The following is a 23,302-nucleotide window of genomic DNA, read 5'->3' on the forward strand; positions in this document are numbered from 1 at the left end:
AGGTATTGGGAGTACGCTCAGTCATTGGCAGGGCATGTATTCATTGTCTGATGTATTGCCTTTGACTTTGTTGCAACATTTTTTATTATCTGGGCATTCCTGGTCTTGGTCTGTACTATTCTGCTTGCATCCTCTGTGAGAAAAGGGGGATGCTGTGAGTGGGCTGGGCCTGATCATTAATGTGTTGCTACAGCTTGGGAATGCAAAGGTGGAAATTGCTTTTACTCTGAGTGCTGCTTTCTAGCATAGATCTGTGGATTAAATCTGCTCCATGAAGGTTGAAAGTGACTGAAATGTACATTTGACCATAATGCTTGCTTATCTTAAATCCTTTCAGGCGTTAGGCATGAGCACTTGACATGTGATGGGTGAGTGTTTGCAGTTGAAATTGTTGCATACAGCAAAGATTGCCTGGACAGGAATTTAAATACATCCGTGCAAAGCTCTGAAGTGCAGCAGCTGGAGGCAGGGAAGTGCAATCCTGCCGTGACCCTGCAGTTCCATAAGCAGTTCCTGTATCTCCCAGGGTGTGGGAGTAACTGTGCAGCACAAAGAGGCAGAACTAGGAATCTCCTTAAAGGGGCAGGTATATTCTGAAGGCCATTTACTACTGGTTGCAGTATATTAGTTAATGTGAAGCATAGCAGGAAAAAATACGGCCTAGCCCTGAGTTTTTAGGCAGCTCTGAGCCCTGTGGTAGCTCCTGCCCGGCCCAGGGGCGGGGCCCGGGGGAGGCACGGCTGCCCTCAGGCTGAGGGCGGGCTCCGGACGCTCGGCTCAGCCGGGACGGGCCTGAGGGGGCGGCTCAGCAGCCAGCCCGGAGAAGGCAGGACAGGATGATGAAGGGTTGTGTTCCCCACACACAAGTGTGGGGAAGATCTTCAAGCTTTAATTCAACGGCAGTTCACATTAAATCCTTGAAATGCTGAAGCCAGCCCTTTCTGGAACGATTGTTTAGCCAGGTGTGAAGTGTCCGCCTCGAGGCAAAATGGCCGCCTAAAATTCCATGTGCCTCCTAAAAGTAAAGAGTTTCGTTCTAAATGCACTCAGAAGAAAGCTTCATCCTCTAGACTGTCCAAAGAACGAGCTCAGTGCGGGGTAGGTAGGTACAGATTATGGTTTGGTTACACAGCTTGCTAAGGAATGGTGGTAGGAAGGAGACTGTAATGAAGCAGTAGCCAGGAGCAGGGCTGCGTTGTGTCCCCTGTGCCCTCAGGGGAAGCTTGGGAGGGAGAATGCTGAGCCAGGCAGACAGACTCCAGCTGTCCTGACTGCTCCAAGCCAGAGACTGCTCAGAGGCAATTTGTAATGCTCTTTAAAATAAAAAAAAAAAAGGAAGCCTACTGAGCTGCCACCAAGAGACTGTGTCCCCTCCTGACATTAAGATCTTTTCTGAAGTTATCTGTGGGGAAGACATGACCAGCCACTTCAAGGAACAGCAAAATCATGTTTGCGACACAATTTACAAATTACTCTATTTAGACCTTTAATTTGTGATATTAATGACTGCAAAACACTTAGAATGACATTTGTTAAAGGCACATTTCATTTAATGCATAGTGTACCATTCTAAAATATCCTAATTTCCTTACAAAGTGCTTGAGCAGCCACATACAGATAAAGTATAGCAAAATATATTTACAATCTAGGGTTTAAATCTTAATCTGCCTAAAAATATTTTAAAAACTACAGAGATAAAATTAGTGCTTTTTTTCAGCTTAACTGGGTGAACATACCCTGCCCTCTAATTTTTTTAATTTTTTTTTTTTTAGTGATTTGCTTAGATTAAAAAAAGATTTCTGTACAAGATGTAGTTACAAAAAGGTATGTTTGAGGATACTTTTGTAAGTATTAAGCACCCTGTGAGATGCTTGTGTATATATATATATTTGGGAACCAAAAAGGGCAAGCTGACTGTACCTCAAAAGTATTGGTTTCAGCTAGATACAGGAACATAATTTGTTTCTAGTCAATATAGGACCTGGAAACAAGGAATGCTGAGGAGTTGACTCACTCTTTCCAACGTGATTTGTAGCAGTGGGGAAGGGGCCTGCCCCCTTCCTGTGGGGGATTGGCCTGATTTAGACCTAGTAATGATTATTTTATTTTTCTTTTTTTCTTAAGCCTCTCCCCTGCCTAACCCTGCAGGTCTGTCCAGCATCTTGATTTTAAACCACCACCTTAGCTTTGCATACTCCAGTGGTTTGCGTTTCTTCTTTGAATTAATAAAATTACCAGTTTTTAATTCATTTGAGTGCGATGCTCACTGCCTTAGCCCATGAACAGCAAACTCCTGGCCAGGATGAACCTGTGAGGTTACAGTGCTGAATAGTGCTAGAGGTAAGGACCAGGAGGAAAATTTATTTTCCAAGAGTCAATGTTTGCCCACAGAACAGCAGATGCCAAAAATAGGTCTTAGTTTACAAATACACACAGTGTCTGGTCTAAATTACTTTTCAACTTTTGAGGTACAGCTTTTAGTGTTAAGGGGTTTATAAAATATACACTGTTTTTATCAAAAATATTTATACATTCTATTACAACATATTGCTTTTTACCCTCAGTAACTGCCAATCCAGGGGCTGGAGCTCAGTGGCCTACATGGATACATTGTTTTGTTCACTTGGCCACTACGCAACATCGGTGAAGTGGTACAGTTAAATAACTTGCCTGGAGGTAAGAATACATTACAACTTCCAAATATACATGTTCACAGCATGTATACATTGAAAACGCTTACTTTTCCTAACTGATATGATGATACTGTACAGCAGACAGAGGAGGATGGAGGGGGTTGCATACGGACTGGGAACTTCTCTGCCCCCTCGGGCTGCGGGAAAGGCTCGAGGTGAGTGTGGAAGGGGCTGGGCCTGGGCCTTGCGGCTGCTCCACTCTGGGGTTACACTGAGCAGCGTCCTCCTTACATTCCTCATCCCAACCAGGGCCTTAAGCTATGCTCAAGGAGCTTGAAGGCAAAACTGTTTGGCAAGTGACTTTGGTAAACTCTCCGGAGTTTTCTGGGTTTTTTCTTTGTAATGGAAGCACTTACACAGTTGTTATCTCAAAGGCAAGGTCTTTAACATTTTTCCTAATAAATACCATAGAAAATTTACAAAACAAGGCATATCTGTTCTCAATAGCATTATTTTAAGAACACAAGATGAAGGTGTACGTAAAAATGTGTAGTTTTAAAGACTGCACAATGTTTAGCAGAAATCATTTGCCTTCTCCGACTAGAACCAGGTTCTGTGTGAGTGTCACCAGTATCCCAACTTACTTCAGTGTGGCTGAGTGGAGATTATCTAGCTCAAAGTCTGCTTTTCCCACGTAAGGCAGATACTTTAAAAAGCGTATTATCTGCTGTGGAAGAGTGAGAGGAACTGTACAGATCCACGTGTGCCCGTGTGCGGGAAGTTCAACACAGCCTGGGTTCACCAACTCAGCTTAGGAACGCCATAGACCTGCTTTCCAGTGCTCAGATAAAAAACAATATACAAAGAGGCCACTCTTCAAAAGAGTGTTAAAACAGTACTTAAAAGGATCTTCATGTGATTTAAAAAAACCCAGAAGCTGCAGGTGGCACAGAAAGCAATTGAAGGGTCAGTATTCTTCAGAGAGAGGCATTCTTGTGAGCCAGTCAGCTGGGGCTTCACAGTGTGTGGAAGTTAACACCAATCAGCAATGTAATCAAAATCTCTGAACATTTCCTGCTCTTCTTCTGAAAGTATCCTTGGTTCCCGAGGTGGAGTGAGGATAGGTGCTTCAGAGGTAAATTCATCATCAAAATTACTGACATCTTCTCTTCCTCTAATGGTAGGGACGAAAGGAGGCTTGACTTTCTTGGCCAGTAAAGCATGCCAATCTATTTGCTGTAAAATAAATCAACTGATGTTTAGTTTCCCATCTCTACTCCTTTGGGTTCTTAAAAATAATACTAGTTTGTACTCACCCTGAAAAAGTGATGCTTTTTCACATCCTCAGCATCTTTCTCTCCAGCCCCAAGACGTCGCTCTGGGTTTCTTCTTAGCAGCTGACAAAACATGCAGAGTTTCAGTGGTGAAATTCAGGGGGAGGGAAAGGAAGGAGGAAGGATGAGTGTTACTGCCTAAGAGCCAACACCAGGATAAGGTGGACAGTAAAGCCATACTGCCTGACCTGTGGGTAGTCCTTTCCCCTTGAAGGAATGGACAGACAAAGCTTTTAGCAGTGCTCTTTCAGCCTGCCAGCACAGTTTCAGCAGCAGCTAAGCCAGCACCAGTGCCAGAGCAGACTCATCTGTCTCCCTGCAGAGCTGTGCTGCCATGTCTTGGTACTGGAGGTGATCTGGGGCAAGTCACAGAGTGCAAAATTCCTCTTTGCTGGTGAGGGTGCAGATTTACATAACCCAGTGGTTCTTGCTCAGCTCAGAGAAGAGATTAGTTACCCTGCTGTCTCAGTGCTCAGTTCCCTCAAAGCATTTGATTTACCAGGAGAGGGTTCAAGCTGCTTCATACATTCAGCCAAAGGAAAGGGTTTCCTAGTTACCCCCAGAAGTCTGATGCTCCCCCTTGTGAACTGTACTGCTGTGAGCAGCCCCCTATTCCAGGCAGGGCCCAGCAGCAGGCTGGGTTGATATTCAGATGCAGCCATCAAAAAATAATGTCTAGTATATTGTGAATGAAATTCTGTGATGGAAAGAGCATGCAGAGAGCTCCAACTGGTAAACTGCCAGTACAAAGCTCCTAGTACATGTATTGTGGGTGCAGTGTAGCAGCATCCTGTGGCTTGTGGATATTGGCATTTTCATAGCAAAAATACCTTCCCCAGGTACGGCCTTAAATCTGTATTCTACTTTCTTTCTCTAGGCAAACACTCTCTCCCTGGGACTAAGCAATTGTAAATCTTTTTGGTTTCGTTCCATCTGGGGCAGAGAACACAGTACACATGGCATCTGCAGTCCCATTCTTGGCAAGGAACAGCTGATTTTGGTTAAGGTAAATTGTTAGTGCTATTCCTTAGTGAGATGTGTCTGCTTATCAAAGGAATGCAGTTGAACCTAAGTTAGCACCTTACCACAATTGATAGAAAGGCAGTATTGATGGTGGTTCCAAAGCCTTTGGAATCAGCCTCTCCACATAAATGCCTGATGCTATGTATCAGTTTAGCACCCAATTCAGCACTATGCTGTAGCACAGTACCTACTGTGACAAAACTATCTAAGTAATAGCATGAATATTTGGTAACTTAAAACAATTGCTTAGTCCCAGGGAGAGAGTGTTTGAATGGGACTGCAGATGCCATGTGTACTGTGTTCTCTGCCCCAGATGGAACGAAACCAAAAAGATTTACAAGTCTTTGAATTAAAATATTCATGTGACAATGCTAATCCACCAAATAGGTCAATGCAGCAGTGTTTGGCTAGGAGAGCTGAACTACTCTAGTTAGGTAAAACTAGGAAACTTAGTTCAGAGAGAAAATGGAGCCTTAAGTGTTTTACACTTTAAAAAGAAAAACTTGCTCCTAATAATGTGGAATGACATAGACTATTTTCATTTAAGGTGACAGGCAAAACATAAATGAAGCAAGTCTGAAATTTAATTGTCAAAAAAACCACGAAGTGCAGGTTCCTAATCTATTTTGTTCCTCACAAAAGTAATTGTTGGAAACAGAACAAAAGGGAGATACTGTAATAATTAGTAAAATGTTCTTACCCGTCTCATTATTGAGATGGCTTCTGTAGACAGAAATCGTGGATATCTTACTTCATCATTAACAATGCTGTCAAACACCTCTTCCTCATCATCTCCAGGGAAGGGAGACTATAATGAAAGAGAAAAAAACCCCATTATAAACAGGCTTAAAATCACAATTGAAAACAACATAAACTTAGCTGAATATTTGGAATTTGACACCCCGAAATGAAGTCTTCCTTCCCAGAAACAGATACATGGCTTTCCATAAGGAAGACAGAAAAGGCAAGTTGGCATTCTCCTATAATACCTACTGAAGGATTGTGTTTTAAAAATGTTCTTTTAGAGGCAGAAACACCTAAAACAGGGATCTTCTTTGAACTCAGGGTGGGTGTACATGGAAATTATCTATCAGCTCTTCTTTGGGGTAGCGACCATTCACAAACAGTGTGGGCAAGACAAATTTGTTTTAGTAAAATCTTTAGCATGTTGCAGCTCAAGTGTTTTCAAACTGTTTTGAAGTGGCCTGACAGATGTAGGTGATACTGTACAAGTTTTTTGTCCTTTTTACCTGAAAGGAAGTGAAAGTAATTTGAATGACCATCTTTTTTTGAAAAAGAACAAAATTATGAGTTTTTAGCATACGCACTATCACTGTGCCACCTGGGAGATACTGTTACAAAATGGACCAGAAGGCAGAGCAGTATATGCAATGGCAAATAAACTTCTCAACAGTGATTTATTTATACCAGCTCATTTACATGGAACTGAGGCTTTATATTTTAGTGTGTTTGGCATAATCTTTCATTGCTATCCAGTTTTCTGTGTTAAAGTTCACTTTCATTTAAGCTAGAAGAGTTAAGAAGTTTATTTTTTCCCCAAAAGCATTTGAAAGCAGAAGACTGATATTGCTGTGCACATCTAGATTTGGTAACAGATGTGTCCTGGAAACCTAGCTCCCCCAAACTGTATGTACACATGTACTGTACTCTTAGAGACACTACCATTACTGGAATTTGATTTAGGACATAATGATGTAATTAAAAATAGAGTAAAGCAAAAATCTGTTACAACTTGTTGGCTTCTACAATTGCTGATAATTCAAGCTCCAGACATGACATGCCAACTTCTCCAGTGTTATAGCAGCCAATATCAGGTGAGTGGCTGCTCAGTATTTCACACTTCTTTTTCTTGATGCCTCACATTAAGATGCTCACTGTGAAGCTGGGTATGCCTATGCATGCTGTATAATGAATACTGATACTGCGGCAGGTAGGGCATATGAAATGTTAACAGGCTGGTATCTTGAGGTTTGTAACCTTTGAACGTTGCTTTTTATGACTCCACTGTACCTTACTAGAACTTACCTCACCCACCAGCATCTCATAGATAAGAACACCAAGACCCCACCAGTCTACAGCTCTTGTATAGGAGGTTTCTGTCAGCACCTCTGGAGCCAGAAATTCCGGTGTGCCACAGAATGTGCTTGTTCTGTCTCCAAATCCCATTCCTGAAAGTTACAGATGATGAAAAGCAAGCAGTATTTTCTGCCATTCCACAACCCGTTCCTCCAAGCAGAACCTCTCTACAGAGCAACTTCAACCGATACTGTAGATCCAAGGCCTGTGACCTGAAGGCTCAGGCCAATGAGATAAAACATTCCCTCCTTCTTCCTCCCCATGCCTTTGTTTCACATGTGCTTCTATTCAAATTTTTCTATCCCTCACTATATGCAGTGAGCCAGATTAAGGTTCCAGTTACACCTCTGTTACCCAGTTATCTTTGTTTGGAAAGATACAATCTTATGCTCCATTTCTACCTAGTTAGCACAAGAAAATGCAGTACACACTAGTTTAGCCAAACGTGCCCCTCTGGATGCTTCTGCAGTGCAAATTACGTATAGTAGAGTAAAACATGGAGTGTAGTGAAAGAATGTGGAGCAAAATAAGCCCTGTGGATTTGCCAGAGGGGCACAGTTTGGGACATCAGCACCACCAGGCCTGATGTGACATGACAAGGGGAGCTACTGCAGAAAACTTGGGAAAACCCTTAATTGTAGCAGTCAGTGAAGGAAAGAACTTTTCTTCTCATTTTGTTTTGTCATTTACTGAACTTATTTGTAGCTACAATCACAGGACTTCCCCTGGCACTCCTGTCTGAAGACCTACTGAGTTTACCCAATTCCCTCTTAGGCTACCTTAAAGGAAAATATATGGAAGACAGACTAGAAAAACTGAAAAAGGATCTTTGCCCACAGAATGGGTTTTTAGAAAAACACTGTAATAACTACCTCTATTTGGTATTTGCCAGTAGTGAGATGCTTGAAAGTAACTTTCTAGGCTTCCCTTTTGGGACAATCTCTCAATTTTAGCTGTAGTATACTTTACATATCATTTTCCTAAGAATCACACACAGAATCACATTTCCATATACTCAGAGTTGCAACTGTTTTTGAGCTAAAAAAACAGATAGTCTATTTGTAAAAAACAAGAACTCAGGATGGATTATAATGGCACTTGATTTTGTTATGCGGTGTCAAGATGTTTAGAATGAGGAAGCCACCTAATGCTTTTCCTACTCATAAAATGTGCAGTGTGCCTTGTTAACAAGCAGCTATGTGATGAAGTAAGAGTCAGAATAGGTGATGCTCACACTGACAATAAATAAATGAAAAGAACAGGGCAATGCTCACATGCTCCTGATACCTCCCTACTAAGGAACTTCCTATCTTCATATTTGTACAATCAGAGGAGTATTTTTTTCCTTCAAATGACACATGGTAAATAGACCCTATGCACATCTGGCAGTCCAAAACTCTCAAGGAATGGTCAAGATTAGGACAGACTATGGAATTCCCCTAGAAAGAAAATTTAAGGGCTATTACCTTCTTTGCAAAGACCAAAGTCAGCAATTTTCACAAAGCCTTCTGTGTCCAGCAATAAGTTATCCAACTTCAAATCTCTAAATGAACATTTGAGAACAAAATTGCATCATTGATGTGTTTCTTTAGTACTGTTCAGAACAGCTGAAATTCATCTGCTGGAAATGACTACTTACCTGTACACTATTTTGTGCTCATGTAAATACTGAAGTCCAAGAACCACACACGCAGCATAAAATCTGTTGAAAAAGTTAAAGTTAAAATTTCAATGGAATTTCGTCTTGCTTTTCAGAATGTCAAGTCCATTATTATTGATTTTTTTTAATGAGCCATCCTTTGAAGATTACCAATTGTTTTTTTGGGTACAGATTAGTTTTACAAGGCCAGAGTTTTAAAGCCAGATGGCAAGAACACTTAAACTTGCAGCTTTCAAACTGTGGCATGTTTGCTTGGGCTGGAGGATAAATTTTCTGTAGTGTTCACTGCTATAGCATTGAAGGTTTTCTAAATGAGCTTATTCTTTCCTTTTTTAGCTTTGTCTACTATTTTAACTCTTCATTCACATTTTTATTGTGATCCTAAAAAAAGTATTATAAAAACTAAATACTTGCGTATAGATTTTCAGTGTAGAATTCAGTGTAGATTCAGGCACATTAAATCTGCATGCCATCTTCTAACAACAAAATCAGTTAGAATCTCCAACCCTCAAGCAGCATTTACTGGAGTGGCATAATGTGGTGGCATGTGGTGATAAAGCCCTTAGTTCTTATCCACTGAGCAAAGCGCCCTTCCCTTAATGCCACAGGAAGGGAGGGATACTCACACTGCTCTGGGCTCGGAGAAGACATCAGTGTGAATGTGCATCATCAGGTCCCCACCAGCAGCATATTCCATTACAAAGCACACGTGATCTTTGGTTTGGAAACAAGCAAAAAGGTTCACCAAGAAGGGATGTCTTACACTATTCACAGTTTCAAATATTCGCTTTTCACACATCAAGCTGCAAACAAAATCAGGAATAATATAAAGCTTAGTGCTGAACAACAGTTTTTCAATTCTGAAATTATTGGTATTTTATACTTTATGGTTTTTGCTCTATTCCTCAGGATAAGAACTTTTTTTGTTTTGTTCAAGAGAGAGATTTTAATATCAGGATTTCATGAATTTTTATCAGGATTTCATGAATTTATATTTAGCTTTCCCAAATGAAAAGAGGAAACCTAGCAGTCCATGAAAATTGTGCCGACAATTTTCCTTCCAAATACTTGGATTGCATTAATTATGCACTGCAATCATGTGACATTCATTTCAATCTATTTTTATTTTAATTATTTACAAGATGTAAAGTGGAAATCCAGTGACAGTATTACAGATATCTATCTATAGTAATTCCTGGTTATTCCTCTTTAAACCAATTGTTTAAGTTGTAGGTTTTTGTTTATACAGCTATCCTTCTTCCTGCAAATGAACACAGTCACTCTTAAGCAACTGTAAAAACACCTTCTTGCACTAAAACCAAACAATTTTGTAATGGCTCTTTCACATCCAAGCAATTAAAAAACCCAAGAAAAGCAGAATCTAAGTTTTGGGTCAAAAAGGCTGAAAAACACCCAAGAGTATACGAAGGGAAAATATGATGGACGGAGCATGACAGTATGTTAGAGGTTCAGAAACAGCAACACAGGTTCTGCCAGTAAAGCAAACAGTCACTGTTATCCCAAATGTGATGTAAGTAATTGGAAGTAATTAGAATAAATACTTGCAAGAGAACCTGAAAATCAAAAACAGGATCAGCTTAAGTCAGAGCTGTGGTTCAGGCATAAGAAGGGCACTAAAACAAAGCAGGGGTTACTCTGCTCCCTGCTTGCCCCAGAACAAGCATACACATCTACAGCATCCAGCTACACAGGGAGATGACAGCTGAATTTGCTCTTCCACTCAATTCAGCAGCTCCCTGGCAGAGCAAACAACTGGTTTATGGAATCCACATGTTTATACTGTACAAACTGACCTGTCCACTTCATCACGAGCCACAATATCTCCTTTCTTTAAGGCTTTAATAGCAAACATCTCATTTGTGTTTTTGTATTCTGCCAACAGCACCTAAAACAGAGGAGATAACTTTAAGAGCTATATCTACTTTTTGATAAAGCCTTGACACTTGAAACAGCCTTTTGACATTTACCTTTCCAAAATGTCCTCTGCCCAGTACAGCGCAGCATCTGAAATCCTTCAGACTGAACTGGAATCTTTGTTGTGATCTATGTAAATAAAAATTGGTCACAAAGTTTCTAGTTTGTTAGCTTTAAGAAATATTATTCAGATCAAAATAGGAAAACCACTGCTTTTTTACCTTCTATCTTCAGACTCTCTGGTGTTGGTGTATTTCATGTCTGAATGGGGAACATCAGACTCACAGATTATTTCAGGCTGGAGTTTTGGAACAATACTATTTCTGCCATTTTCAAAATCAAAAGTTGCTACTTCATCCTGTGAAGAACAAGAAACCTGAAAATTTAAAACTGATTGTGAAGGCAAATGAATGCAGAAATTTTACTAAAAGCACATGAAATTCTTAATACACCCATTGCCTAGGCTAAAATGACAAATTTCCAGATGATACAGCTAAGTAAGATTTTAGCAGACTGATAAAACCTACTGCTCCAGTGATTTTGCTCTCTCTTAATAAAACCATTTTATCCTGAATACGCTAATAGTTTTGGAGCCGTGGCTTTTTTCTGTGGTGGAACTAATTACATGGAGTGTTAAACACACCAACCACAGAAACAGTCTGCCACCAAGAGCAGTCGGAGCATTCTACTGACACAATTCTGTGTGTGGAAGTTAAGGGAGCACGTGCTGATTTATAAAGGCAGAAATCCATCATGAAGATGCTAATACTACAACCATGTTAAACTGTATAACCCAAGATTCTTAAAAATTACTTGCCTGAGAAGGCACATCAGGTGCCTTTATCTCGGAGGAAGATTCACATATTTCCGCAAGGGAAGATGCACGAGGTGGAGCAGGTGGAGGCTCAGGCTCAAGTTCAAAGTCCAATTTGGCTACAGGAGAGTCACTGGCAAGAAAATAAATAACTCCTCAGTGTATAGCAAAGACTATTTTAACACCTGTAGATTTCTCCTAAACCAAACATTGTGTGTCTGGATCTAGCTACAGAATAGTTCTCCACAACTAAAAGAAGGAAAGGCGTGCAGCCTTTCAGGATAACCAGACTGTGCACACATTCTGTACATGAGGGCAGAAGCCTCTCAGCGCTCCCTCCTGCGCTCAGGGGTGCGGCAGAGCTGCAGAGGTGACCTACCTGGCTGGCAGGGTCAGTTCAGCAAGCTGGGCATCCACCACTTGGCCTGTGGCAGGCACTGCTGCTTGGGGGCTGAAGGTGCCAGAGTGATTCACTGTAGGAATAGCTCTTCTCACCAGCCTTCCCCAAGTGGCAATATTAATATTCATCTGAGGAGCTCGGAGAAATGTTTTGCCTATAGATATTGTGAAAAAAGAAAACAGAATGCAAGTAATTTCCTAACTCATTACCAAAACCAATAATTAAAAAATCTCATATTAATTAATTTATAGTTTATGAAAAACAAACAAAATTTGTAATTTTCCTTTGCAATTTCTAATTCATCACAATTAAATGCTAATGCATAATAAGGAATTCTAATACAAAGATTTCTAAATGCAATGCCAAATCCTTCATTATCAACAGTATTATTTGCAGGCAAACATTAGACCTCTGTATAAAAAATTTCACAGATCTATACAAGTTTTAAGCTTTACATGTTTATATGAAAGAATCACCTTGCTGTTTTGAAAAAATTTTCTTCTGCCTCTGGAGTTTTGGTCTTCTTTCAATAACCGGATTAAAAAACGTAACCTGCAGTTCAAATAATGTGTGTTATAGTTCAAGTTTCAGAACAAAATGCATTCTTAAAAGTTCAAGGAAAACTTGTTAAACTATTCTGCCATGTAATACTTTCGAGTATGTTCAAGTGCTTCAAAGAAACATTCTTACCTCTGCAAACAGAGTGCCCTGGGGTTCGAGATAGAGACACATGCCATGCCGTTGGTTATCCAGGAAATCTTCCAACCTCAGAAACTTTACTGCACACAAAGATCTCCAGTCACGCCAATAAACTGAGATTTCTAATTCACGTGACTATGACAGGAAACACAGACACAGGAAATCACTTATTAGTAATTGTTCTGCAAGAGTTACTACGGTACAACTGTAAGATCAAGGAACTCAAGGATCAAGATGCAGAGCTGTTATTTTAAAAGGCTGGCAGAGCTAACCAGTCAGACTGAAGCTCTGATGATCACAGCATTTCACTTCAGTTCAGATCAGATCTCCATTGTACAAATAAAAGCACAGATGTAAAATTTTCCCTGAGAGTAGAAGCAGAGAGCCACAGTAACCAGACTTTTTGGGTCAGTCTAACAACACTGCTTGTTCAAGATGTTTTAGCTCAAGCTCTGACAACAAAACTTAACTTATGCTTAGAAACCTCAGTTTTGGTAGTTTCCATATTTTTTACAAGTACCAACTTCATTTGATGCCTGCAAACATTTTCGTACCTGGATATCCATGATGATGCAAAACCTTGTAGACTATCTCTAGAAACGCATGCACCTTTTGTAATAGGGTTGTAAAGAGGGACCAAAAACTTTAAACTACCAGGAACTACTGCTCTATCTTGCTGATGTGATTTACATATTCTTAGAGTGTCTTATATGTGTGTTACAAAAACCTGTCCCAAAAGTGAAGAATCCTGCAATACATGTGAATCCTGCAATGTAACAGCACCAGCGCATGTTACTACTTCAATTCCATCGTGATACATCATTTTACTGTCTACCATAGCTATGACAGGTTTTAAAAGAAGTAGAAGTCAAGAAGCACCAGATTAAAGAATAACAGGGCTTGGATTGTGCATTTCAAGCACAGAAGGATTCACAGAATATTCTGAGTTGGAAGGGACCTGCATGGATCATCAAGTCCAGCTCTTAAGTGAATGACCTATCTGGGGATTGAAACCACACCTTGGTGTCACTGGGACCAAGCTCTGACCTTCTGAGCCAGTCTCAGGATACGTGGCCAGGAACAGCAGAAGCAAAGTCCTTTTCTGGCACCAAAACCTGAGTTCTTAAATAGAGCCCATAACGTATATGAGGCTGGCAGGAGCAGCTACTATGCTGAGTAGTTCAAGTCTTAATCTGAAAATAATTGAGGCTTCAGGGCTCCACAGCTCCTTGTTTTTTTTTTTTTTTTTTTCTGCACTACTCCTGACTGTAACCTGAATTTCTCTACTTGCAAGTCTAAAATTGCTTCCTTCCTAGATGGAGGGAATCTGGACTGGGGCTTGGCAGGGAAAAAGCAAAAAAACAGGAAAGTGGCTGTTATTTTTTCTCACGTGAGAAGCATGTATTGGAGTAAACATGTACTGGAGATAATTTAAGCTCCTAAAATATAGTTTAATTTTCAGAAAAAAAATAAACCTCATACCTTAAAATACTAGGACTATCAGTTACCTAAAAAAATACTTGGTTAAATCTATATAACATAAATTCTACTTCAAAAGTAGCAACTCAATACTTTTGAGTTGAGCTCTCTAAGTAACATTTCAAGTTATAAGAACGAACAAGTAATGAATTTATTATTCCTGAAGAACTGACCAGCTTTACATGAGAACACTTCTATAAAAACACTAAAAATTCTATGATGTAGTTTTACCAAAACATCCAAACTGATCTGATATCACACTTTACTAATAAATAATTAAAAGCTGATGATCCAAATAAAAAAGTAAGCACCATCTCTCCCATCTCCCATCTTTGAAAAGCCACTAAGGGTTAGATCTTGACAAAAATATTACATCAGTTTGTAAGTCAGAAAAGTTAAGATTTCTAGAATGCTGGCCCAGCACAACAGCTTAAGCCCAGGGAGTTCTTTCTAGTAAAGATGGGAATGCTGCACTTATGGAATTTGAATAAAATACAGCAACAGGGGAAAAAAGCAACATGAAATTAATACAAGAATCAAGTACAGCTGTTGAGGAAATCAGGCCACATTTTTACCCTGTCTAGTTCCAGTGTAAATTTCTGATCCCATGACTGATTGGAAATCGGTTTCCAGCTAGTTTGACCAACCACGGTGTTATCCAGCTTCAGTACAGCACAGACTTCATCTGTAAGTAAAGTACACAAACTCAGCTTAAAACTTTAAGAGGATTTTCCACAAACAAAAAAAAAATCTCCAGTAAGTTTCCCTTAGAAATGTAATCTCATATTTAATTGGTTCTTATGGGCATAATAGTGTGGTTGTGCTTTTGTTAACAGCTTAACAAGTAAAGAAATATTTAAAGTTTAAAGCTTTGAATCAATTTAATATTTTAAATTACAGAACATATCATGCCCATGAAAATTTGAATAAAAGATAATGCATAAAAATAAGAAAAGTAAGGGTATACTGAACTGGACAAGTCATCAGTTTTCAGAAGGTTTCTACCACTCCCACTTTTACTTTTACTGGGTCTACTTATGAAAGATGATCTGGCTTCATTCGGACTCCAACCAGGCAATGTAATTGATGTGGCTTTTGATCGACCAGGGACATTTTCCAATATATCTTGGCAGCCCATGAGCCTCACTTCCAGGGTACCTAGAAGAAGATGGACAATGATTTATGAAAGTTTTCTGCTCTTAAGTAAGCCAAGTGAATGACTAATGACTGATTGATGGCAATAGCTCACATTCTGACTCCCACAGGGTATAACAGAAAGATCAGATGAAATCAAAAGACAAATCCAGGACACACATATATATTGAAAATAAAAGCATTAAAAGTCAACTATGTGGGACTCAACCTTCTAGAAAAGAGCAACAGTTCACCAAGATAACATAAAATAAGTTTTTGTTGTGTTCCAGAAGTCTTTTTGTTTTCTTCACTTGGGAACCTAACTGAGTTGGGTTTGAATTGTAAACAACGTCATTTTTTAAGACTGACAAATTTCAAGTTTCTTATTAAAGCAATGAATCTTCCAGATGGAGCAATAACAATTTTTAATGAGTTTTATATAACTAGTTAATACTGGATAAAATTAACAAACTATTGAGACTACAGATTTGTGTAAGAAATCACACACCAGAAATCACATCTGCCTGGTGCATGCTAAAGTCAAATTTGTATCAGTATGTAATTTAAAATCATTCGATTGTTCCAATTTGACTGAATTTGGATTTATAAAAGCTGAGACAAGAAGCTATTCTTCAACAAGCTATTCTTCCAAATCTTCTGCATCTTTAACCAAATGAGGTATAAGGCTGCTGTTCAAATTGAAGAGTTTCCTCCAGTAGCACAAAAACATCTGAATACCACAGATGGTTACAAGAATGGTAGGCTGGCTTCATCCTGTACAAGATAACATCTAAGAAACTGTGACAGCACTGACTGACAAAATCAACTACTAGAAGTGGTGAAATTAGCCAGTTCATAATCAGTGTCAGTTAGAAATGCAGCTCTGAAATGCAGTCTTCTTTTGACAGCAAATGTACTTAACCATGACACTTAAAAAGTACTCTTTTGTAACAGAAACTTAAGTCAGACTTAACCTAAAAATGATCTGGCAACATCATAGCCCACAGAACAGACAGCAAGAAACCAGTCTAAGAAGAAATCCCAACCTGTAGGAAGCTAACAGCCGTAAGTGACAGCTAAGCATTAGGCTATGAAGACAAAGAGATGCTATTGGCTTCCGAAACAGGTTAAAAGGTAAAAGAATACTCCATTCCCAAACTCTGTTTAGAAAAAAAAAAGATATTAATAAGCAGAAAAGCTATACTCTTGTATAAGGAATGGATGCAAATCAGAAAGTCATGTTGATGCACTTAAAGATGTATGACAGTAGCATTGCTCTATTTCTCACAAAGCATTAGAGGCAAAACACAGAGACACTTCATTTAAATCCAGCTCAATACAAAAGCTCTTTGCGTAGGCAATATGAAAGTGAAACTATTAAGAACTTCACAAGCATGTAGCTTTGTCAATTTCTATTAAAAAAATTTCATATGTATCAGTAAATCATGTTTAAAGAGAAATTATAGCCACTATAAAGTATCTGACTCTTCATTATGTGTTACAGGAAGCAGAAAAAAAAAGCAAGTTGTTTTAAACCCAAGGCATGATACTTCCTGCCTGCAGTCACTGATCATTTCAGTTTTCATTGGATGGAAAAAGTTCTTCTTGCCACACAACTTTACAAGGACTCTCAGCTGAGAGACTCTCAGCAAGTTTCTCTTGCTTCACAATGCAAGAGAAATAGACTTGCTCCATATTTTTATTATTATTATTATTATTATTATTATTATTATTATTATTGTAGCTCAGCCAAAAAGTTCCTCTTTCTGTTTCAAAATATAACCCCACAGTACTTCAAAATTAAATTCTGTTTAATTTCTACATGTATATCCTGAGTAACATTTGAATTCCAGGTATTTTTTTTTCTTATAAACTTACTCTGTTAATAATAGGCTTAATAGTTACATGCCAAATGTGTTAGGAAACAAAACATAAAGTCAAACCTATCTGTCCTAGGAATTCTAGACCACTGACTAAAAAAATTTAGAACAGCAACATACCCCCAAGCAGTCAGAAGCATGTTTTTCTTTAAGAATGCTGTGAGGCAAATGTTCAAGACATTTGTTAAAGTATTGTTCTCTGTTGAAACCTTACTTTCATTGAAGGACAATTCCAGGTGAACCCAAACTATGAGATTTTCCTACAAATGTGGTTCTTCACAGCTCTTTAAAAAATCACTCCAATCTTATTTGCAAGGAAAACAGTTGGCACCAACAAACAAGAGTCTCCCCCATGGTTTCATCTATGTTTGTTAGGATCTCCTTCTTTGGATTACAAATATAATGCATGATTTGGTAGTATAAATCTCACCTTCCAGAAATCCATTGAGGTCCAGTGGGTAAAATAGGAACTGGGAGAAAAGCTGGTGCCTATCTCCAGCTCTGTCACCTACTTGTTGTTTGATCAGGGCAACTCACTGAACCCTTCTGCAACTTAGCTTCCCTATCTGTAAAATGGGTATAATGATACTTATACACCTTGATGACAAGTACATGATAATCTCAAGATTAAAGGCATTTGGTAAATGCTAGCAATATCATTCCATAGGGAGCTATTTAATGCCAGAGCATCACATTTTTAATAACATTATAAAAAGGTAAACAAATAAATCAAAGAAACTTATCTGCATTTTTTGCAGTGTATAGACACTGGGAAATTCTAAATGCCTTTGTCTAGGAAAAGAACAACAATTACATATGTCCAGTAAGAAATATAGTTGGCATTAAAAGCTTGTTTTAAATCATTAATTAAGATCAAAAAGGAAAACCAAAAAAGCTCTTTAAATCATACCTGTTAAAGCTGCTGGTTTGGACAGTGTACTGTACTGGTTTTGAGTAGATATTACACTCTGACGAGGACTTAATGTGGGTGAGGAGACTAATGAAAGCTCTTCTATAATAATACTGCTTTTGGGATGGTTTTTAGGAAGTTCATTCAATCTCTGTTCCAGTGAATACTTCAAGAGGTCCAGCTTCTGGCTTGATTCATTAAATCTTGCTTGCGCCTTTTTAAAACAAAAAGAATTTGAAATAGATCAATTTTTTTCCCTTAAATAAACTTTAAAACAAAGTATCAGAAATTGTAATGACAAATTACTTCTGAAAGTGCCTTTCTGTCGGTAACTTTCCCAGATCCAAGTAATTTCATCACATTTTTTGCACCTTCTGCTACAGCGTACTCTATCCTAAAATGATGCCGTAATTCTTCCATTCGGAGTTCAAGAGGGCTTATCACAGGTTTTGCTGCAAAGAGATATAAACAAACAACCTTCATTGAAGATAACAACCAGGTTTAATTTCTTTAGTATCAACCCCTCCTCCATATAAACAGAGGGGAGAAGAAAAAGGAAAAAACCAGGAGAGATGCATATTTGGTAGTCCAAAGAGAAACTTGAAGTATGTAATAAAAGTAAAAACTGATATTTTAAGCATCTACATTTGAATGAAGAAATAATTGATCAGGGCCTCAATTCAATAAAGAGCTCCTACTTCCTGAAGAGCTATAATTGCTAGAAGATGTGAAAAAAAGAAAATGTCTTCAGGGGAGTTAGGGGACAAAACTGAAATATCCCAGATATTCAACTGGCAAGGAAGTTTTGGGACTTCAATACTTCTGAGCTACACTATGAGCATTTATCTTTTATACTGCTCTGCAGCCAAGGAGATCCCTGATCAGTTTCTGATAATCGCCCTGGCTTACTTGAAATCCCATGGAATCTGGCCTCTGCCAGCACAGAGAGATGTGAGAGATTCCATACACTGCCTTTGCCAAATGGCCTGGGTTAACCATTTTAATGTCCAAAATCTCAGAGTGCTTAGATATCCTAATCAGAACACTTCCTGAATATATTCCTTTCTGCTTAAAGCACTAAGAGTAGTAGGAACACAAAAAGGCATTTGAAAGCCGTTTCTAGCATGAATTTCTTTTCCTTTTAAACAAATTGTATATATAATCCATGTGCTAAAATGGGGTGTTAAAAAGTGGTATGGAAAAACAAACACAGAAACCAAACACCTCACACACCACAAAACAAAACATGAACACACATTTTTCCTTACAGGCCCTGTACAAGCATTGTCACACAATGTCAATATTCAGAATTGCACACAAATAAAATTCAAGATGTAGAGATATACCCATATGCCTGTAAGTTTCTAGTACACTCATGCTATTAGAGCTCAAGAGTAATTTTTTTTTTATTATTATTTGAAGATTTTCAATGAAATTAAAGTCTAAAAATACTTCTGAAATGCAGCATGAGTATTTCAAGCCAGGTCATTTAAATAACACTTTTTTTGTTGCTTTAAAGGTAGTTGTTTAGCACTCAATCTAGCCTAAATACCTATAAAATCAGGAAAAATTCTCCTCCATCTGTCCCCTACCACTAGAAATAATAAGGTCAGTCTATTAAAATAGGTATAACAAGCAGGCTTTGTACTGGCATCAGATTTTTTTTTAGCATCATAATATAAAGATTATATGCTATAAAAAATCATGAATTATTAAGACAAAAGAAAGCATGCATGAAATGAGAAGGTAGACCACAAAGCAAAAATGGACAGCATGAAGTATAGAAAGGATGATAGAGATGGTATTTCTCTTCATTATGATGAAGGTATTTTCCTTCACATTCCTTCAGATGTTTTTGGCCCCCCAAGACACACAAAGTTTTGCCTAGCCTCTGATTATTTTTGGTTCATGCAAGCTTTATCAAATGTTCCTAACATAACTTTTTGGCAAGCCTGTGTGCATATGGGTATATATCTATATGACATTCTGACATTAACGATTCATATTTCCTTTCTACACCATCACCATTATCAAAAGCCAATTCATTGGTCTGGACTGCCTGAAGAATCTGCATCCTTATAACTTCTATTTTTGTCTTGCTGTCCTGAAGCATCTGCTGAGCTGTGGCAAGAAGTTTTCGATCCTGTTAAAACAAACAGACAAGTTGAAATCAGAAACATCTTTATGGAACAAGACACACTGAAAGTTTCAAGCCACACATACTTAGGAACAATAACTACATCTATGCATTTCATTTAATATAGATTAGACAAACTAACCACATAAAGATATTAGTGAAAATTAAGTTAGGACAGAGGCATTGGTTGATTAAAGACTGTAAGCCACTCCCAGGGAAACTGTATGTGTTTCAAGGTGAGTGAAGGAGGCATGATCTAGAAACATTACATATGTAGATTAATATTTTGTAATCTGATACTAAAGAAAGGAAAAGATATTAAGTGCAAAATATCTCCAAAACTATGTAGAATGTCTCCAGTTTACTTTGAGTATGTTAAAAACTCTTGTAATAGACAAATTTGCTAGACTAAGCACATATAAAAGTAATTGTACTATTTAACCTGAGTTGATTTTCAATACTGAAATTAGAAATATAATGTTGCTTACACAGCTCATTAAGTTTGCAGTACATCTTTTTGAACAAATGAAAGCTGAAAATTTTTTGCATTAATAAATATGTAACAAACAAGGGCTACTTCATTAGCTATTTCATCAGCAATCTAAATACAGTACAGCACTTTTTAATCTAAATAAACTAAGATAACCAAGCTTCATTTTCAAAAGCAGTATCACAAGAAGCTGTTTAGAAGATAACATTCCTAAAGATGAACTTTCATAAACTTCCATGGCTCCACGTGGCTCTGTCTCTATGTTCTGGCAATTACCAGACAGCTTAAAGGTGATCTGACTTGCAGTACGAACAACAACAAAAACAAGGTATAAGAAAATTAAAGGAAATTTAAGGCAGTGTATTTGTCCTGTCCATGCAGTACCAATCAATCACAGTTATTAACAGCAGGCAGGGCAGATGTGTAGCACCCTTACAACCCAAAGGGTATTTTGGTTCGCTCATTTTGTAGCCACTCTATAACCTCATTAATAAGTTACTTTCCCATAGACATGGTTTATAATTGTATTCTTAATTTTATAATGAAGTTATCAACTACTTAAGAAGTTAAAGAAAGTAAATTCTTCCCTTGCCATAACCAAGAGAAAGAACTGCAGTGAAGCTCAGGTCCCAGAGCTGGAAATACTGGCACCATGAAGCATACTGTAAAAAAGCATGCTGAGAAATTGACCTTCACGGAGCTCCTCTATGACCTCTCCCCTTGACTTGCTACTAACTCAGATATTTTAATGCTGCCTTTTGTTCTGCAGGGTAGATATACCAAAATCTACACATAAAAAGACTTTGGTTTCGTGGAAAGAAATTGTGCCCCCTCTGCATACCGTAGTTTCAGAACTCTTGATTTGAAGTTTTAGTATTAATCAACATTACAGGGAGATACCACAGATTTAGTATTTTAAGATTCCATGTTTCTTATCCCATTAATGATCACACTGACTTTCCTAAATCAATACTTTCTCGAATACAGGTGTGAAATTCTGTAATAATCACTGACTTTAGCAGAGTATAGGATTTAAGTAACAGATTACAAGTCACTCTAAAATCCTGTACTAAACCTTATCCATGCATCATTCTGATGTATAAATATGCTGGAAGTGTTTCTTTGTCTGTATCTTCACTTTTATCTTATTTTTGATCTTGCTGCTCTTGATTATCCCTCATAGTCTCTTACTGGAATGGATTTGCTTGCTCAGGAGCAGCATTAGCCCTTCAGCGTGTAGAGCAGAGGCAATCCAGCGTTACAGAGATATCCTTAGGTTTTAAAGAGAGAGATCACATCTTCTGAATCAAAATGTATGTGTAATGCTCAGCAGCTCTCTTAGTGTTGGAGGTTGAATACAAAGTATTTCAATGCATCTTCTGAGTACAGAAGAACTGACAGTGCCTGTAAAACTGATCTGCAAAGCTGTCATGGGATCTCAGAGAACCTACGCACATCCAAGGAAAGATGATTGTTATCTCAGAAATGTTCAAGTCCAAATAGGTTGAGCTGAATGTTACTGAAGCAAGTAAAGTACAAAGGGAAAAGCTTCCCATGAGATGATGGGTTTATTAACAGACTGCTTTTTCATTTTTAGAAAACAGATTATAACCTCTCTCCATTAAATTTAGGTCTCAAAATAATACAACAGATTTGAAATTAGATCATATAGTACACTTGCAGAAAGGTCACAAATGAGTTTGTGTTTAAAGATGGTCCAATGACTACTTTTTAAAGAACTACTGGATTACTGGGATTGGATTCAAACTGGGGATTTTCTGCCCCTTTTGCCCACCCCATCCAGATGGTTGGATTCTTTTAAGCTCTGCTTTTTAAAACATAGTCAGCATGCTCAAGGCTACAGTTCAAACTTGCCAAATAACTCACTACTGAGCAGGAAAAAAAAAAAAAAGAGAGAATGAATACCCACCATTTCCATCCTGTTTGCTGAAGTGGCTGGCAATGCTTTTGTGCTTTGCAGCTTGCTCTCTCCAGCCCAGATACTATATACTCCCAATGTGGTAGGCTCATTTAAGCATTTACCAATTGCAAATACAAGATTCAATCAGAGATTTTAATTACATACCTCAATCTAAAGCAAACCAGAATTTATCTTCTCTACCTAGTCTGATCAAAGCCTGCTAACAATGTCTAATATTACAGCCTGAGTGTTTAGTTAAGTTTTTCAGCCTGTTATAAGGTTACTTACCGAGGGTTTATTAGAAACCTAATTTGTGTATGTCTTTTGATCCATTTGGGTTAGCTAATTATTAGTTCTAAGTGTACCTGATGTTAAGTACATGGCCCCAGAGAATGTAGACTCCAAGGGTTTCTAGGAGCTGAGGGACTGTGGTGGATGGACAGCATTCCCATGACCTTAGTCATAATGTGCACTCCAGCTATTTCTTCTATTTGCCCCCAGCTAGTACGTTACAGGTCACTTTCAGATAAGGCTGCCTGGGTCAGAAGGAACTTGATGGCACCTCTGGTCCATCGAGTCTAAACTCATTTTCTGTGAGAAAGCAGCGCTCCCTGCTATTTGTTCAAGGTATAAGGAAGTCATACAGTAGAGACACACAAAGTGATCTACCTCTCCACCAACACCTAGCCCAAATTCAGTCAAAAACATGAAGTTCCTTTCCAACAATTTCTAGTTAAAATCAGTTCTAAGGGGTAG

The 23,302-nt window shown here is 38.3% G+C and overlaps 1 protein-coding gene across 3 annotated transcripts in view; it reads right to left on the reverse strand.

The window, feature by feature from the left end:
* Nucleotides 1-1,461: 1,461 nt before the first annotated feature.
* PKN2 (protein kinase N2) overlaps nucleotides 1,462-23,302 on the reverse strand; it is a 54,929-nt gene continuing 33,088 nt past the window's right edge. For 2 of the 3 annotated variants that reach the window (XM_054638064.2, XM_077182272.1), the window contains 19 exons: nucleotides 20,024-20,141; nucleotides 18,305-18,450; nucleotides 17,999-18,212; nucleotides 15,047-15,232; nucleotides 14,650-14,759; nucleotides 12,587-12,730; nucleotides 12,373-12,448; nucleotides 11,876-12,050; nucleotides 11,500-11,629; nucleotides 10,904-11,058; nucleotides 10,736-10,811; nucleotides 10,562-10,653; nucleotides 9,374-9,550; nucleotides 8,727-8,789; nucleotides 8,554-8,630; nucleotides 7,037-7,179; nucleotides 5,691-5,798; nucleotides 3,950-4,030; nucleotides 1,462-3,869 (listed from right to left, as the gene is read on the reverse strand). In XM_054638064.2, coding sequence (XP_054494039.1) covers nucleotides 3,666-3,869; nucleotides 3,950-4,030; nucleotides 5,691-5,798; nucleotides 7,037-7,179; nucleotides 8,554-8,630; nucleotides 8,727-8,789; nucleotides 9,374-9,550; nucleotides 10,562-10,653; nucleotides 10,736-10,811; nucleotides 10,904-11,058; nucleotides 11,500-11,629; nucleotides 11,876-12,050; nucleotides 12,373-12,448; nucleotides 12,587-12,730; nucleotides 14,650-14,759; nucleotides 15,047-15,232; nucleotides 17,999-18,212; nucleotides 18,305-18,450; nucleotides 20,024-20,141 — 2,475 coding nt within the window. In that variant the 3' untranslated portion in view covers nucleotides 1,462-3,665. The remainder of the gene's footprint in view (nucleotides 3,870-3,949; nucleotides 4,031-5,690; nucleotides 5,799-7,036; nucleotides 7,180-8,553; nucleotides 8,631-8,726; nucleotides 8,790-9,373; nucleotides 9,551-10,561; nucleotides 10,654-10,735; nucleotides 10,812-10,903; nucleotides 11,059-11,499; nucleotides 11,630-11,875; nucleotides 12,051-12,372; nucleotides 12,449-12,586; nucleotides 12,731-14,649; nucleotides 14,760-15,046; nucleotides 15,233-17,998; nucleotides 18,213-18,304; nucleotides 18,451-20,023; nucleotides 20,142-23,302) is intronic. The other variant, XM_054638065.2, reaches the window with a different exon arrangement.

Source organism: Agelaius phoeniceus, chromosome 8 (genome assembly GCF_051311805.1).
Source record: "Agelaius phoeniceus isolate bAgePho1 chromosome 8, bAgePho1.hap1, whole genome shotgun sequence".
Lineage (NCBI taxonomy): Eukaryota > Metazoa > Chordata > Aves > Passeriformes > Icteridae > Agelaius > Agelaius phoeniceus.